This window comes from Adiantum capillus-veneris, chromosome 27 (assembly GCF_014529385.1).
Source record: "Adiantum capillus-veneris isolate H3 chromosome 27, ASM1452938v2, whole genome shotgun sequence".
In the NCBI taxonomy this organism is placed as follows: Eukaryota; Viridiplantae; Streptophyta; class Polypodiopsida; order Polypodiales; family Pteridaceae; genus Adiantum; species Adiantum capillus-veneris.
The window spans coordinates 27,259,998-27,278,354 of record NC_140957.1 but is presented as its reverse complement, the minus strand read 5'-3'; the positions used below and the strand labels follow the sequence as shown (position 1 = coordinate 27,278,354).

The 18,357-nt window shown below is 44.0% G+C and overlaps 1 protein-coding gene across 7 annotated transcripts in view; it reads left to right on the top strand.

The window, feature by feature from the left end:
- The first annotated feature begins 213 nt into the window (after positions 1 to 213).
- Positions 214 to 18,357, top strand: part of LOC147421684 (uncharacterized) — a 43,457-nt gene continuing 25,313 nt past the window's right edge. The window contains exons 1-4 of one of the 7 annotated variants that reach the window (XR_015186817.1): positions 236 to 572; positions 728 to 972; positions 4,396 to 4,532; positions 4,643 to 4,715. Coding sequence is in view for 4 of the 7 variants with exons in the window: in XM_086503392.1 (XP_086359518.1) it covers positions 391 to 572; positions 728 to 827 (282 nt within the window). In the remaining 3 variants the exon portion in view is untranslated. Of the gene's footprint in view, positions 573 to 727; positions 1,326 to 4,395; positions 4,533 to 4,603; positions 4,716 to 18,357 lie in introns of those variants that run through there. The other 6 variants (XR_015186816.1, XR_015186818.1, XM_086503392.1 and 3 more) reach the window with 6 other exon arrangements.

Sequence of the window (18,357 nt, the reverse complement as noted above, 5' to 3'; positions counted from 1 at the left end):
TGTGAAAGAGACTTTGCCGAACCAAGAAAGACCTAAATCACTAATTTCTCGAGGTTCTTGATGGAAAAATCTACACCTTTCCTGCATCAATATCATTGCAGCGGTGACATCTTAGACGGAAATGTACATTACAAAGCTAGAAACTTTCCCTCAAGGGTTTGTGTCCGTGTAAAAGTGATGAATAGCATGGTGTACATTCTAGATGGAGGTTTTTTCCTAGTCAATCAAATTGGTCTACTCTTTCCTCCTCTGCCGTTAGCTTCTTCTTTCACTTCTCTATCAGATATTTTTTGAAGGCGTACTTTCCTTCCTTTTGTGTTAGAAATGACGTAGGGGTAATTCCACATTGGCGTTTCTTTGGCGGCAGGTCCAAGAGGATCTAAAGTTGTTATGGCTGCAGGCAATGACGTGGATTGCAGCCTATTCCTCCAGAGAAAGGACCATCTTCATCAAAGTTCTGGCGTCATTGAATTTCAGGTCATGAGGCAGTATTTGTTGTCTAAGAGACAACAACAGGAGGCAGAAAATTGCAGACACTTATCGAAAAGCTATTTGGAATGCCGCATGGAAAGGTAACGTGGTTCATCTTAGTCAACTAGCATTGATTCTTTTAAAAAGCGCAGGTATTGATCCCATTTTGTCGATTTACATGCCATTTTGATCTTGGTGTACCCTAACCCAATGTGGGGTATTTAATGTGAAACATGAGCATGCCGTTTTCTTGCAGAAATTTGATGGCAAAACAAGATTTGTCAGAGTTGCTGGCAATTGACCTTTCGGATGGTCTTTTTAGTAGGAAACTTATGGAGCCTTGTTTTCGGTCATGATGTGTGGATTGCGGTCAGGATGTATGCATATTCACATTTTCTAGGAGTTTTCTGATTACATTATGCAACACAGCAGAAAGTTATGGCCAGCGACAGAGCTTAAGTTCACAATCTGATTAATTCAGAATACCTTTGCCATAACAAGGTACAACTATTCTAGTTCTTATAGATAAGTCATCTAATAAGCAAGTCCACATCTTGCAGAGTCTCTTATGATACAATAGTTCTTTGTATTTGGACAAACAAACTGGATTTTCTGTTCAAAGTTGAGGGGTGCAAGCTTATGGACATCACTCCGGATCGCGAGAATTTAGAAAAGCAAGTGTAGGCTTACAATAGTACTGGCGAAGCGATGTTTCTGGCTCCTGTATCATTATCATGGTGAGCTTCCTGTGGTATGTATATTAATATCATACCGATACAGTTTGCAAGAGAAACAGAGCTGTCTTACTAGTTCTGATTTTATCAAGACCCCAGGAGACACTCTACATTTACTTGGATCTGAGCATCTCTGTGTTTGAGTGGCATTGGTTGAGAGTCAAGCTCAAGATGGAGAATGTGCTAGTAAGAATCGGTATCTTACTCAAAGAGCGTAGCTCACTTGGTTGGGCCTTTGTAATGTAATCTAAAGGTTGAGTGTACAGGCTGTCCTGGAAGGGTGTTATACTAACTTCTCCATCCGGGAAGTTGTTCCCATGGTTGGCCCCTTGTGGGGGTAATGTGGATAGCAATGCTCGGTCGTAAATACATAGGTATGTATAAAGTTCTCCCTACTACCCCTCGTGCTGATGTTTTTTTTTAATAAAAGAATGGGTATCTGCAGTCAGTTGCAAATTGCTATGGCTATTGTTTCCTTGGATAAATTGTTGTTCCATTAAGGGGAATTTTCTCCTCGAAGAAACTTAGAATCTGACGTCCGTTCGGTCTAGGTAAAGAGGATACTATTACCCAATTGTAGGCTAATTATTGAGCACTTCAAGCCATTCCTCGTGGCATCCATTGCTACTTTTCTCACATGATATTGAAATTGGTAGTGACTTCAGGAGGTTGGTCAGGGTCTTGCTTGAGATGCTTCTATGCCAGATTTGGCTAGGGTACAAGGTCCTAGTCTAGTGCTTCAAAGCTGCAATGTCTCTGTCTGGGGAGCTTTGAGTAAATGGCCTTACTCAAATTGTGGGCCTTTGAAGGGGGTAGTGAACCATGTAAGTTGGGTGGAGGTTGCTGTTGTTGTGAAATTTAGTGCGTTGATTAGTTTCTAGGTATCAATAGATACAGCAGTCTTTCTGCTATATTAGTCGTCGATTATCAACTCTCATTAACCACGTGCGCAGCTCATCCTTTTTGAGAAGTTATATTAGGTGTGGAGAGACTTTTTGAGGTTGTCTAGGGTAAGGTCCCTGACTTCTCATTTGCATGCCCTTCCCCCATACCACGTCACCTAGTTCTTGTCTTGCTCTTTGCCTACTGCTACAAGTATGGAGCGAACAAACCTCGTGTTGCTAGGTTCATGTCTTCTCTAGTGGAATTGCCAGTGGATAGCTAGGTGTAACTTTGACATTATTCATTGTTGTGCCAGCAATTGGCATCAGACTTTCTTTAGCCATTCTACCTCCATCTACAAAGCAGTAAGATAGTTCTAGAGGTGAAAAGGAAATACTGCTAGGGGCGCTTGACTTGAGGACCAACACTGTCTGAAGAGGAATTACGCCTCTAGTCTTGCAGGCGTGCAGATTAGGCTTCGTGGTGATGCTCCAATCCAATAAAAATACTTGCTGCTAGGGGCGCTTGACTTGAGGACCAACACTGTCTGAAGAGGAATTACGCCTCTAGTCTTGCAGTGTGCAGATTAGGCTTCGTGGTGATGCTCCAATCCAATAAAAATACTTGCTCCTCTAGGAGTTGGCCGGTTTTGGTCGTTTTCAGCTACGCAAATTGACGAGATTTACTTGTTTCCAGAGGAGAAAACATACTTAAAAAGATGACTTGAATCAAATAAAAAGTTAAGCCTCTTTATAGCATGCACAATATGGAAAGCTCATAGCTTAGTGATGTGCGTGTTTATGTGGGTACACCCAAAGTTCAACTCTTAGATGCATAATTCAACAAAAAGTATGCACATTTTTTTCTCAAGTCTATTGTAATGGCATTCAGTAATACTAATCACATCTATACAAATGGCATAATTTGATTGAAAAAGCTTAGTTTTAAAGGGTTTTTCTAGGTTTTGGTCAGTAGTGCATAAGGGAAAGGCTTAACTTTAGCAAAAGGCCCGTTCCAACCCCCCCCCCCCCCCCCCCCCCCCCCCCCCCCCACACACACACACACACACACACACACACACACACACACACACTGATGCTATTTGCTGAGCCAATTTCTTTGAAACAAAACCTTTCCCCTCTTTAAAAAAAAGGGGATGCCTTCATAGTTACCCGGAACGAGAAATCGGAAGGGGAACAGGGAACGGGGAACGGCAACATGCATGAAATGCCATTCCATGTTTTGGATACTCACGTCTGAAACACAAAATGTTGATCCGGAACGGGAAATTAGGATGGGAACCGGGAGCTGGGACTTGAAAATGGCCATTCCCTGTAACTATGGATGCCTTGCTGCCTTTGCAACCGGCCTTGCACTTCTAACCGTATCCTAATCTCTCCTTGAAAGTTGAAACTTGGGAGTAGTGCAGTTATGTTGTTGTGCTCGGCTGTGATTCTCCCTCTGTCTCATACCATGACTTGCTTGTCTTGGTGGTTTGCCCTCTTAATACTTCCAAGATTAACTTTATGGGATGCTCCTCTTTGGGTGCCTTGGGGAATGAAGTGGCATTTATTGCTTTTTTTCCGACTCCTTGGCTTTTTTCCTACTCTAAATAATTCTGTTATGGGCTATTAAAGCAATATGGACCTTTCATAGATCCTTGGATTACAAGAAACCCCTCTTCTAGATTCCTCTGGGTTGTGCCATAAAATTGGCATGCTATATACATTGGACACACACACATGCACTCGCGCGCGCGCGCGCACACACACACACACACACACACATTGGACCTATTTATGATGATTTAAAAAAAAATAAAATGGGGTTGACTTGTCCTCCTAATTCACTTGTCTTGATCCTCTAAGTTCCATGCTCTATAAGAAGCTCACACACTTTGGAAAATACATTTTATGCTACCCTACAAGTATCCTGATATGGACATTCTGAAAGTTTCCCCTAGTTTTCTCACTTGCCTAGTGGAACCCTACCTTATTAGCCCACTCTCTTGAACTTCTCCCCCATGGAGAACCAAGTAGCTGTCTTTCTGTCACCCTGCCCTCTGTCGAGTTGGATCGACTGTTCCCTCCTACAATCAAAACGAGATTTTTCCTTCCTCTGGAGATGCAAGTCTTTCCTGCTCCCCGACACTGTATACATGTAAGTACTATAGTACCGCATTCTCTTCGAGGTGATTCCTGTCTTTGATATATGTAGTAGTGCATGGGCTCTCCCTTATATTAAAACACATTGCCTTGCTAATACTATGGTGCTTTTTGACTCCCTCCTGTGACATGGGGATGCATAGCTGGAGTGTGCAATCTATTGGACATTTGCAACACTTGGGAAGTTCTAGTTGAAGTAATGCTCTTTGAGAAACTTTACATTGCCATGATGGCCGGATGATCTTCATTCTTTTTCCCCTTCCCTCCTACCACCTTGCAGGTAGATTGTTCTGTCTTTTTTTGTCCTACTTTGTGGCTATCACAATCTATGGTTTTCCTAACACTGTACAGACTTGATACTATGTTTAATTGGGTGATTGGGAGTTGAAGCTGAACCAGATTGGGTTCATGAAGAAATCTAGAATGGCTGCCAGCGCATCCTCATGACATACCTCTATATAAGGTGAGGGCATTCCCTCACTTAGCCTCGTGATATGTTTTTTCCAGGCTAACAAAAAAATCCTGGGGGTGTGTTTTCTGAGAGAGAGAGAGAGAGAGAGATGATGAAATGAAATGAAATGAGATGTTATATTAAATGTCTTCAAAAGGCCAAAATGACCTATGAGACCAAACTGATACAATCCTTGTAGATCTAATCCAATGTCTGGGTACAAAAATAAAATGAAGTAAAGTAAAAGACTAAAACTAAAAGACTAAAATTGTTAGACTGAAAATCATCATCATCATCATCCATGCCCGAGGATGCCCGACATCTAGCGTTGTACAAAAAGTATTGCATCGGTCGTCGCTGAAGAGCTTCGCCAATGTCCGCCTCTGTAAATAGTTGTATTGGGCGTCTCTCATGTCGTGCTAGAATAGTCCTGATTCTCTAGTGGAGCCTCCGTCGATGTCGTGGTTGCGCCTGTAGACGTCGGCGTCTAGCTCTCTCAGGCTCAGTGGCTCTGTCCACTAATATACCTGTGGCAGAAGTGGGCTTTGAAGTCTCCTGTGAAGCATGGTCATCCGGCTGCTGAGTCCCTGCTCTAGAGAAGTCAATGATCTCCCTCTGCTGAAGCCATGTGGCTGAAACCATGATGTCATCTGCCCATACCAACATGCTATGTCTCCTTGTAGCGCTAGCTGTCGGGATGTCTCAAGTGCTAGCCAAGCATATTTGTCTCTAGGAAGGTCCCATAAATTATGCATGAAGGAAACCGATTTAGTAAGGGCCTCAACTACGAGAGGGGGGGGGGGGGGGGGGGGGGGGGGGGGGGGGGGGGCAGCTAGCTCAGCCGGAATAATCTCATGTGGCACTGAGGCCTTAGCCCGAATCATTCGAGATATCATAGAGACTAGAGGCCTCTCCATACATCTCCATGCATCAGTGCTACCAGATCTACTTTCACTCCATTGAGGGCCCCCAAATCTGAACCCCATAGAGCACAACTTTGTTCGAGGTTCCTGAAACTGAACCTGCGAACACATCTTCTCCAAACCTCCCAAGGTTGCATAAGCTCTTGTCAATCTAGTCTTTGCTGCTCTCCTCAATGAAAATGCCGGTCCACTGAAGACTACCCCAAGATAGGTGTATGCATTTGTATACTCTAGCGTCTCCTGGCCATATGTAAAAGTAGGTGCTGACCTCTTGACCCACTGTGGTGTCGTGTTAAACACCATAACCTTGGTTTTCCCTAGGTTAAACGACAATCCACTATCGTGGGCAAATGTGTACAGAGCATCTTAATGACGCTGCATCCCCTCCTCGGGGTTGGAAATCAACACAATATTATCAACATATAACAATAGTGGGATCCATTTCCATGCCAACTGTGCTCCTCTGTCACCATCCCTCTCAATGTAGTCAGCAACCTCATCCACATACATGCCAAATAGTGTAGGAGATAGAGGGCATCCTTGTTTCACCCCACTAGTGGAGTGAACCAAATCAGAAATCCCCTTTGGAGTGCGTACATGCCCCACTACTGACTTGTATAGAGCCATGATCCCCCAAATCAACTCTTTTGGAACCCCCATATCTTGCAGACTACACATCAATCTAGCTCTGGGCATTTGTATCGAAGGCTTTGCAGAACTCCATAAAGCAACAATAGAGCCATCTCCCACGTGATCTCCCCTCCTCAATAATGGCTCTGAGTGTCAGAATATGATAAAGAGTAGAGAAACCTCTCCTAGAACCCTCTTGTCCTATTGCCCGTACGGCGTACACCCTCTCTCTTTGCCCATCTACTCGACTGTTGCTCAAGGATTGATGCATACAACTGTGCCAAAGTGTGTCCAATCATGATAGTGCGGTAGTTCCCAAGCTCCATAGGGTCCCTTGACTTGCAGATAGGTACAATAGTGGACAAACTCTCAGGTAGGCCCTCGCACATGGCACGATTGAACATTCTTGCTAGAAGCTCTGCAAGCAATTCCTTGGCATGTATAAAATGCTCTGCTACCAGACCATCATGATCATATGCTCTCCTAGTCTTCATCGTGTCATCAATGGATTTCTTTACCATCAATGTAAAGAAAGCACATGTGTGTGGGCATGGCTCAGGTGGATCTGGAAGAGGTGGTTGCCCCGAGACGGTGTAGAGAGATGATGCATATTGACCCCATATCTCCGTAGAAGTGATGACTGGTGGGGGAGAGTGCTCATGGAAGAGTCGCCATGCCTCGCTTGAATCTTGGCTCAAAAACAACTGATATAAATCTTGCTCTAGCCGAGCTAGAAACGCCCTCTTCTTCCGTCGTACGAAATGCCGAGAAGCAATCCGTGACTGCCTACGAGTAATGACTCCTAGAAGTACCTCCCTCTGAAGTCGGGCTATCGTCTCTCTACACTCATCATACCAGCTATTTCGGGGTGTGCCTAGGCTTCGTATGGGGTAATGCCTCTGTTGCATCATCCTGTAATGTCTCTGTTAATATGTCACGTGCACATCTAACCCTATGTGCATGTGGACAAGCTACTTCAGGTCCAGGTTTTAGGTAAGCTTAGGAAGTGTTCTGGCACCTTTGTGAGCCTGTTCGTAGGCCGTGCATGTGTCACAAACTGCTGACGTGTCAAAGCCCTGAAGAATGGAGCCAACTTACAGATGCCGGCCGAGGGGCCTAAATGTCACCAGGAGGTTTGTTGCCTTCCATAAATAAGTACTAGATCTTTTATTTATTTATTTATTTTTTTACTTGTTTCCCTGGGACCCTTGAAAAGGTGCAAGTGGACACTGCATGGCCAGTGTGAAACGGCTGCAGCTGAATAGGTTTCTCACATCGGGAGTCTAGGTCGGTCAGTCAGGGATTGATCGGGCCAGTTAGCACTGAATTCTGATGATTATGGAAGCGTGTGTGCGCCAAATGAGGTCTGGGCTACTTAGAAAGTCACTTATAACTTTATAAATCAATGGGAACTAGAGAATTAACTCAAAAGGGGCAAACTGGATACATGGCGGCTCTTGGTAGATTTGCCAGATCCAGCATGAAGAGGGGGCGCCCAATTTGAGAGGAGGCTGATTTTTGACTTTAAGTGACCTACAATGTGTGTGTGTGTGTGTGAGTAGTGGGTGCAGGTCTATAGCTTTAATGAAAAGCTTGCCTTCTCCTCTATCTCATGTAGCGCGATGACTTGCTCTCGTGCATGTCTCTCTCTCTCCTTTGGCACATATGGTAATGCCCCACTAGTTGGGCTACTCAGATGAAAATGTAAAGTTTTGGGGGTTTATGCGCGTTTGCCAAGGCAAGAGCCTTTTGAACAGGAACCGGATTAGCTAATTGTTAATCCCCCACAGGTATGCACAGTTCCATCGCGAAAGATTGCGAGTTTGGAGAGTTTTCTCGCGTGAAAACTCGTCCAATTCACAGGGGAAGTGTCCCATTGTGTGCGTGAGCCCTTGGGACACGCGTAGACGTGTTCGCTCCGCTAAAAACGATCCAAAACAGGGAATTACAGCCTGCTGTGTTTTTCTGCAGGTTAAGGGTTTTGCACCTAAGTTGCAAGGGAACACCAGGGGAGCCTTGTGAGAGCCTTGGGATGTGTGTACAGGCTTTTGGGCACTCGGCAGTGAAGAACAGAGAATTACAGCCCGCTGAATTTCTGTGACAGCTCACCAAAAAGCTTCCCGATACGAGGGAATCCGCCCTAGACAGGTACTTTTGACCTACAGGGGTTTTTGCGTCGTTATGTTGCCGAAATCAGGTCGGAAACGTGCGTATTCAGCCCTCGCCAGGTTTGGACAGCTTTGTGAAAGCTTGTACTAAGTGGTCGGATCGTCTATCTTAAATTGAATAAAGAAGTACCGAAAGGGGTGCCAATCTTTGGGGCCTACAGGGTGTCGGTCTCGTGTGCGCAGTGACATTCTAGTCGCTGGACGCAACTGTGTTCTCTTTCCTTCTCAGTGCTCTGTGTAAAGTTAACAGGTAATTGAAATAGTACCGCCCTCTACGTTGTACAGGCTAGTTATATGGTTCCATCGACGGGATAGTCACTTTTTCTTCAAAAAATGCAGCGTGGATTGTTGTGGGTGAAAGCAAAACATAGAGCTTGTCGTTATGGCAAAGAAGAGAGACCAAGTACCTGAAGAGGGATCTTCCTCACATGGCACAGAGAAAGTTCCTTCAACTCTTTAAGAAGAGGAAAGGTTGTTTAGAGCTTGTTGCTAAATTGGCTTTATCTGACATAAAAATAATTCTAAATGAATTATTGGATTTATAAGTGAGAGGGTTTTCTCGCTTGGAACACCAAGGAAAAATAATTCTAAATGAATTATTGGAATTTTAAGTGAGAGGGTTTTTCTCACTGGAGACATCCGAGTATAGAGTATTCCTAGTGCGTCATTCAAAGTAATGACGATAGCACTGTGAACGAGAATATCTGTAAGGCCACCAGGAAGGAGTACTTCTGATGCATCACATCGGATGGGTGACAGGGAGCATCGGGAAGAAGTATCCGACCATCCGGAAACGGACATCTCTGATGCGTCATAGGATGGGTGACATAGAGCATCGTGAAGGGGATTGTACCGTAAGTTCGGTAGGAAAGGACTAGGTGATGGGTATTCGTGATGCGTCACAAGGTGGGTGACGGGTGCATCGAAAAGGGGATATCCATAGTCGAGAGGAAATCCGAACTGGAAAGAGGAATACGCGTAAAGACGCAAGCACAAGAATAAAGATGGGTTCTGAGAAGCTTTTCTTAAAAAGCGGAAAATTTGAACGAGTTTTCCGGGAAGAGCAAACGCTTTCCCACGAGGAATCTATGTTTGCATTGCATTCGTGCATGTGGTTGCATCCAGGGACGCCTGGGAAGTGCTGTGAAAGCATTGATTTTAACTTATAAGGTTTTATTGAGTTTTTGGGCAGGTTCAAACCAATTTTAAAAATATGCCGGCCGTCCACTTAATAAGTGAGCAGCCACTTAGAAAATAAAGCAACAAAACCAGCCAGCGAATTCTCTCTCCCTATTTCGGGTAGAATAGAAAAAAAAAAAAAAAACGAAAAAAAAAAACGACCGCGATCTCTCCGCGAGCAGCTATTCGTGCCGTGGTGAAGGAGCTATAAAAGCACCACATGCCCTCATCGAAGGGAGGTTGCCAACGCCAGCAAGAGAAGACTCTGTCGCCAGAAGACGCGAGAGATCGCGAGACTATGAAGCACGGAAGTCGCTTTTCTCGTGCAAGAGCGACAGGTACCTATTGTAGATTCGCCATACGAATTGTTGTCGTGTGTTTGCGTGTGTGTTTGCAGGTACTTCATCGCGAAGGAGAAGCGAGAAGGCTTCGGCCTACGCATGGGAATTCCGGAAACGGAATTCGGAAATTGTCTGCGGAGTCTCAACTCCAAGTACAGACGGAAAAAGGATTGAGAGCTTGTCTCTCGGATTTCCCTTACGGGAAGGAACGACCATCGAGTCAGAGATTTAGAATGGAGGGGTTTTCTCCGGTTCTTGTGCTTGTAAAAAGATTCTCCCTAATAAAGAATTCTCTTTAAGGGGGGGGATCAGCCCATCTTCTGGTCCCCAGTACTGTGTCGATCTTCTCACTCTCTCTCTCTCTCTCTATCTATTTCTCTCTATATCCTTTGGCTTCAATAATAAGAGATAAATTCTATTTATCTGAGTATATATCCTTTGGCTTCAATAATAAGAGATAAATTCAATTTATCTGAGTATATCCCGTTTGTGACAGTGGTATCAGAGCATGGTCTCCTCTCTTTCTCTATAAAGGAGGACGACTCTGGGAAGATACGGGAAGAAGCCATGACAAGCCAAGAGAGAAGTAAGCAGGCGGAAACCTAAGTCCTGCAGGAAAAAGCTCGCAAAGTTGGAATTTTTTTCTCTCTGCAAGAAGTCGACACAAGACCTGGGATTCTCTGAGAAGGCAACAAGAGCATGATGCTCAAGAACCTAGAGAATCCAAGGAGCAGAATGCTCGAGATCCTTCAGAATTCAGAAGATATCCATGAACATCAATCCAGAACCATAGCCAAGAAATCCTGTCATTCCGGGAAGGATATGAAGAAGGTCTCTAGACCTAGGAACACTTCCAGTCAAGTTTGATACTTTTGACGGAAGGGAAGATGCCCCGAAAGCTACCGCTTTGATTCGACAAGTTTGAAGTTGCCTTTGCAAACGGCAATTTCTGAAAAAGCGTCGAAGATGGGGCATGTGATTAAACACCTCAAGGGGATTGCAAGTACTTGGTGGTATACCAAAGCTCTGCAAGGAACTTACAACAAGACTTGGATTCAATTCAAGGCTGAATTTTTCGACAAATTTTTTTTCCTCTACACTTTGAGAAAGGCATCCAAGAAGATTGGGATGGGTTTGCCCAATAGGAACACGAGTGAGTCAAAGCAAGTAGTGGTTCACTCTTGCCAAGGTAGCTCCACTCTCGATCCTCTTTGAGGAAGGAAAGATGAAGAAATTCAACAAAGGACTTTTGCCCGAATTTTGTAGACGCATCTGCAAAATACTTTGCAGCAAAATACTTTGGAGCAGATGGTAGAGTCAGCAATAAAAGCTGAAAGTGTACACCTTAGTGTACATAGAATCCAATCCCCTTAGTGGGATGGGAATCATTGAACACAGAAAGTTTGGAGTAAGGGAATTCAATCTAACTCCTGAGTTCTTGAATAGAAGACCCTCGAACTTTAAGTGAGAGGGCAGGTTTTCAATCAAAGTTACATCTTTGAGAAAATCATAAAGTGCATTGTGCTTGTTTGCTCTTTTGCACAAGATATGGTTATGTCTAACAGGGACTACCACTCTCGAGTGTTTATGAGAGCAGGATCAAACTGAAACATTGTTTTCTGAGATGAATTGGTTTGCTTAACTAGCCGGAAGGTCAACTATTGATCTGGTATCCGGTAATTCTTGAACAAATTACCTGCTACTGCGGGTAGGAAATCATGAAGGAACCATTCTGAGCTTTCAAGCAAAGAAAAGCTTTCATGAAGCTTGAGTACTCTTTAAGCCCACACCCCCTACCCGGTAAGGGAAGATATGGTAGTGCTTTTCACACAAGTGAATAAACACTCTCTTTATGAGTAAAGGAGCAAGACACTGCTACGGCTTGTGCTCGAGGAATCCAAGGATTGAAATCCTAGCTTATTTGATGACTGGGTTTTTCTCTAAGAACGAGCCAAGGAATCGTCAGGTTGAGTGTCTTTGCTCTAAGGATCTTACGAAGGGAAGGAAATTTTCCAGGTTCACTGAAACTCTAACATAGCTTAAGAATTATGTACACTTTTGAGTACATGGATAACACACGAAGATGCAGACCTATGCCAAGGAAGTGGACGAGAGTTTGTTGTACTCTCTTGAGCGCCTTTTTGCGCGCAAGGATATTCCGACACGAGAATCTCTATTTGAGATGTGTTCAGTAGAAGGAATTTGAGTTTCTGTACGAAGAAGAGGTTTGCTGATGGTCGTTGATCATTGAGTACGCTATGTGCTTTTACCATTATAGTTGCAACTTTTGGTTGCGGTATATGTTTCTCCATGAGCAGGTCAAGTAGCATTTACACGATGCTGGAATAAATTCGAACTACTATGTTCGTAAGTATATAGTTCGCAAACTGTTTCAAAATGGTAAGAATTACATATGGGAGAACATCCTTGAGAATTAAAGAGGGTTCGCTCTATTATGAACCAGGTTTGAACGTATGTTCAGAAAATGCTATGGCTAGAATCCTATCTGCCTGAGATTTTGCAAGTCGTCATTGATGCTCGCAAGGTGAATCATTTTTTGATGATTTTGTAAGGAAGAGACGCTAATAGGCGTCGGGAAAACACTGCTGGTGGTAATAACTCACAGGAGGAAAAAATTGGAAGGAAGTGCCACCGTGCACAAGGAATCTTCGGATTGGAACTGTCCGCCTAGGTTGAGCGACGGCCCGAAACAAGAACCTTCTTTAAGGTGATCACACACTTTGTTTGTGAAGGAAGACATCAAGATTAATACTCTTATGATTTGGGCATTCCCTATGTGGGAGGACACAAGAGGTTTAATATCCTCAGGACTAATAGCGCAAGGTTATGCGCAAGGACATTGACCTAAATTTATTTTTAATTGAGAAGGTGGAATTGAGTAAACAGATTCTCAGAAAGACGCGAATGACGAGTTCTTACATGGCTCGTAAGTTTAATGAATGGTGAAGGATATCCTCGAGGTACTAGAGGAAGGACATGAACTGGTAAGGTAAGTATTGAATTATTGAATTTTTGTTTAATTTAATTTATGAGTTCTCTTTTGAGAAAGCACTGGCTCAACTCACCATTGAGCAAGATTTGAAATTTTCCGGTTTCTCCCCGGCAGTTCAGTTGGACCTCTACAGTTGAGGACAAATGTTTATAAGTGAGAGGGATGTTGCTAAATTGGCTTTATCTGACATAAAAATAATTCTAAATGAATTATTGGATTTATAAGTGAGATTCGCTTGGAACACCAAGGAAAAATAATTCTAAATGAATTATTGGAATTTTAAGTGAGAGGGTTTTTCTCACTGGAGACATCCGAGTACAGAGTATTCCTAGTGCGTCATTCAAAGTAATGACGATAGCACTGTGAACGAGAATATCTGTAAGGCCACCAGGAAGGAGTACTTCTGATGCATCACATCGGATGGGTGACAGGGAGCATCGGGAAGAAGTATCCGACCATCCGAAAACGGACATCTCTGATGCGTCATAGGATGGGTGACATAGAGCATCGTGAAGGGGATTGTACCGTAAGTTTGGTAGGAAAGGACTAGGTGATGGGTATTCCTGATGCGTCACAAGGTGGGTGACGGGTGCATCGGAAAGGGGATATCCATAGTCGAGAGGAAATCCGAACTGGAAAGAGGAATACGCGTAAAGACGCAAGCACAAGAATAAAGATGGGTTCTGAGAAGCTTTTCTTAAAAAGCGGAAAATTTGAACGAGTTTTCCGGGAAGAGCAAACGCTTTCCCGCGAGGAATCTATGTTTGCATTGCATTCGTGCATGTGGTTGCATCCAGGGACGCCTGGGAAGTGCTGTGAAAGCATTGATTTTAACTTATAAGGTTTTATTGAGTTTTTGGGCAGGTTCAAACCAATTTTAAAAATATGCCGGCCGTCCACTTAATAAGTGAGCAGCCACTTAGAAAATAAAGCAACAAAACCAGCCAGCGAATTCTCTCCCCCTATTTCGGGTAGAATAGAAAAAAAAAAAAAAAACGAAAAAAAAAAACGGTCGCGATCTCTCCGCGAGCAGCTATTCGTGCCGTGGTGAAGGAGCTATAAAAGCACCACATGCCCTCATCGAAGGGAGGTTGCCAACGCCAGCAAGAGAAGACTCTGCCGCCAGAAGACGCGAGAGATCGCGAGACTATGAAGCACGGAAGTCGCTTTTCTCGTGCAAGAGCGACAGGTACCTATTGTGGATTCGCCATACGAATTGTTGTCGTGTGTTTGCGTGTGTGTTTGCAGGTACTTCATCGCGAAGGAGAAGCGAGAAGGCTTCGGCCTACGCATGGGAATTCCGGAAACGGAATTCGGAAATTGTCTGCGGAGTCTCAACTCCGAGTACAGACGGAAAAAGGATTGAGAGCTTGTCTCTCGGATTTCCCTTACGGGAAGGAACGACCATCGAGTCAGAGATTTAGAACGGAGGGGTTTTCTCCGGTTCTTGTGCTTGTAAAAAGATTCTCCCTAATAAAGAATTCTCTTTAAGGGGGGGGACCAGCCCATCTTCTGGTCCCAATACTGTGTCGATCTTCTCACTCTCTCTCTCTCTCTCTCTCTATCTATTTCTCTCTATATCCTTTGGCTTCAATAATAAGAGATAAATTCTATTTATCTGAGTATATTTTATATTGTTATGCGCTCCCGTTTGTGACAGAGCTCAACTGCGTTGCTGCATGGACATGTTTCAGCAGTTGGCTAGGAAACCAAGGATGTAGGAGTTCTTACAGGCTCCGACACAGGGTTTTCAGCCTCCTATACAGGGCATGACTGAGCCGTTGCAGGAAAAGGAGATTTCCAATGCGCAGAGGACTCATGATGCTCTAGGGAAAGCCCATGTGGTTGAGCAATTAGCAGTGTCCAATGATCCAAAGCAACTTGCTTTAGCTGGACAGGAACCGTTTGTGAATGGTCAAGGGAGTAATGAACAGGCTATGCGTCAGACCCTTCCATTACCTAATACTTATCCTGGTTATTTTGGAGGTGGTTCAGTGTTTCAAGCTATGGCTGGACCTTCCACAGGTTATATGCCAAGAAATGTGTTCGGGACAATGCAAACAGGCATGGGTAACCCTCTGTACGCGAACATGGGTGTCCAACTAGGTTTTCAGGGTGCCTATGGCCAGTTTCGAGTGCCTGGAACACAATTTGGTATGGCTGGTTTTTCGCAGCCATACATACAAAATGCAGATACGACAGGTAAAACGGTTGGTGCGAGTGCTGGAATGAACAATCATGGAGCACCACTGTTACAGGCACCTATTTATGACAACGTGGCTCCTTTGAGTAAGCCTAAGGATTACAAGGAAGGTGGGCAAGGAGTGAAGTTTGAAACTTTTAGAGGAACTGAGGTTCAATTGAAGGCTTTGACCTTCATACAGTAGTTCGATGCAGCTTATGTTGGAGGAAACTTCACGGAATCTTTAAAGATACGCAAGGTTGCCACTTTCTTGAAAGGGAATGCGCTTCAATGGTGGACCGCATTGTTGAACCAAGGTCAAGCCCCAACAACGTGGGTCCAATTCAAACAGCTTTTTGCGCCTGCATGGTTGACAAACACTTTTGAAGTGGATGTGATGACAGAATGGCACGAGTTGAATGCTACACAGTGTGCGAATCTGGAAGAGTACAATAAACAGTTTTGGGCTGCACTGTTGCGAGTCACCTCTTATAGGTTTGTGCCATTGTCAGAACAGATTGAGAAGTACTGTTGCGGATTGCCCAAGAAAATCAGGGACTACTGCACAAAGACTACTGTCATGAATATGTTTTAGTTGATAGAGAATGCAAGAGTGGCCAGCAATCTGTCGAAGGGAGATTCCGATGGATTTAATAGCCACAAGAAAGGGTCCCAGGGTAAACAGTTTTCAGCCAAGGGCAATGTTGCAGCAAAGCCTTCTAAGCCTCCCACAAAGAAGCCCTCCAATGAAGAAGCTGATACGTCCAAGAAGTAGTCTAAATCTCCTTCGGGACGAGGACAAGGACAAAAAAGGCATTTTTCTGACAAAACTTTTGAAGAAAGAAAGCTCTTAGGGAGGCCAAGAAATTCTACATTTGTGAACAGGAAGGGCATTTTGCAAATGAATGCCCACCGAAGAAGTCACCAGTTAAGGATGAGAAGTCAGACCATAAAGGGAAGAAGCCAAAGTCGAGTGCAGGACTTGTCCCAGGTTTGGTTGGAGACCAGCCAAACATAGATGCCACGAAATTGTGCAGAGCTTGGGGCAAAGTTAGAGATCAGACAGTGCTGGTTTTCTCTGATCCAGGAGCCCATGCAAATTTCATATCACCAGAATTGGCATCAAAGTTGGGCATTCGTGCCGAGGAGATGGGTATGGCAGGGGAAGCAGGTTTGGCATGCCCAGGTCATTCGGAGCTTGTTACTCCCATTTTGGGGGAGCTTCGTATGCATATTCAGAGCTATGTGGATTCGGAAGAATTTCATATTATGCCACTCGAGGGTTGTGATGTGTTATTGGGTATCTTATGGTGTTACAGGTTGCATGCTATGGTGGATACTTACAACAAAAAGATTACCCTTGTACATAGAGGAAAGACTCATGTCCTTGATGTAAAGCTTAAAGGCGAGTCTGTTCCAGTTGTTTCTGCTTTTGCTATTTCATCTGTAATAAAGAATCATCTTTCTGCGTACTTGATCTTTGCAAAAGAAGTACCTAAAGTTGTATCTAATTTGTCTACCTTAGATAAAAACAGGTCAACTTTTTTGAGTGGTTTCAGTGATATTGTTTTTCGGACTCTTTGCCAGGGGAGTCACCTCTTGAGAGACCTGAGGATCATACCATAGATCTTGTGCCAGGTTCTAGTCCACCGAATAGACCACCATATAGGGTTAGTGTAGCCCAACAGAAAGAGATTATGAGTCAGTTCAACGAGCTTTTAGAGAAGGGGCTGATTCAGACCAGCTCATCCTTTTTGTTCGCCTGTACTCCTAGTGCAAAAGAAGGATGGTTCATGGCGCATGTGCATTGACTATCGCGCCTTGAATAAGAATACCATCAAGAACAGGTTCCCCATACCTGGATAGATGACATTCTTGATCGGCTTGAGGGAGCGTCATTGTTTACAAGGATAGACCTAAAGAGTGGCTACCATCAGGTACGCATTAGTAGGCCAGAAGATGTTCATAAGACTGCGTTCAGGACAACATTTGGTCTCTATGAGTTTCTTGTCATGCCATTTGGTCTCAAACAAATGCTCCTGCCACGTTTAATAGAATGATGGACATAATTTTTAGACCACTTAGAAACTTCGTGGGTACCTTCTTTGATGACATGATTGTCTACTCAAAGTCTAAAGAGGAGCATAGGAATCACTTAACCGCAGTTTTCAACGAGTTACGTAAGAACAGGCTACTCATTAATGCTAAGAAAAGTGAGTTCTTTTTGAAAGAGATTCACTTCCTTGGGCACATATTTCAAAGGATGGGGTACGCATGGATCCCGTCAAAGTCGAAGCAATTAAGTCATGGCCAGACTTAATGTCTGTACATGACATTTGAAGCTTTCTAGACTTATGTTCCTACTACAGGAGGTTCATTTGAAATTTTGCTGAGGTTGCTTCTCCACTCCATGCGCTGCAAGGAAAAGGAGTTACTTTCATGTGGACAGCCAAGGAAATTTTAGCCTTCAAACACTTAAAAGAGAAGCTGACTTTAGATCCGGTAATCATTTTGCGAGATCTTAACCTTTTGTGGTTCAGTGTGATGCGTGTGGGCATAGTCTGGGTGTAGTTCTAATGTAGAATGGCTGAGTAGTTGCATATGAGAGTAGAATTCTTTTGAAGACCGAAAGGAACTTGCAAGTCTATGAGAAAGAATTGCTGGCAGTAATTCATGCTCTCACTAGTTGGAAACACTATATGCTAGGGGCTGATTTTGTTGTCCAAACAGATCATCAAACCTTGCGATATTTTCTCACACAAACGAAGTTGTCCGAGAAGCACATGCGATGGGCAAACATCTTGTCAATGTTCCATTTTCACACCTAGAGGAAGCCGAAGAAGGCGCGACCCTTTTCTTCAATTGGGCCGACTTCCAAGACAAGCTCAAGGCGCGGTTTATGCCACCTCAGTACCTAGCACGGTTGAAAGACGATTGGCACTGTCTCAAGTAAAATGGTATGCCAGTTATGTCTTTCTCTAATCGTGTTTTGTAGCTCGGCACCCAATTACGCAAATCGGATGATGAGCGCAAAGAGGCATTCCTTTATGGATTGGACGAGTATATCAAGTATGATGTCGAAGTACTCGATCCAATAGATCTCAACAAGGCGGTAGCGATTGCTCTCGCACAGGAGATGAAGCACAACAAGGGAAAGCCTATGGAGAACAAGTCTTCTCACAGTACCCGTTACAGACTTGGACACTCTAAGTCAAGAA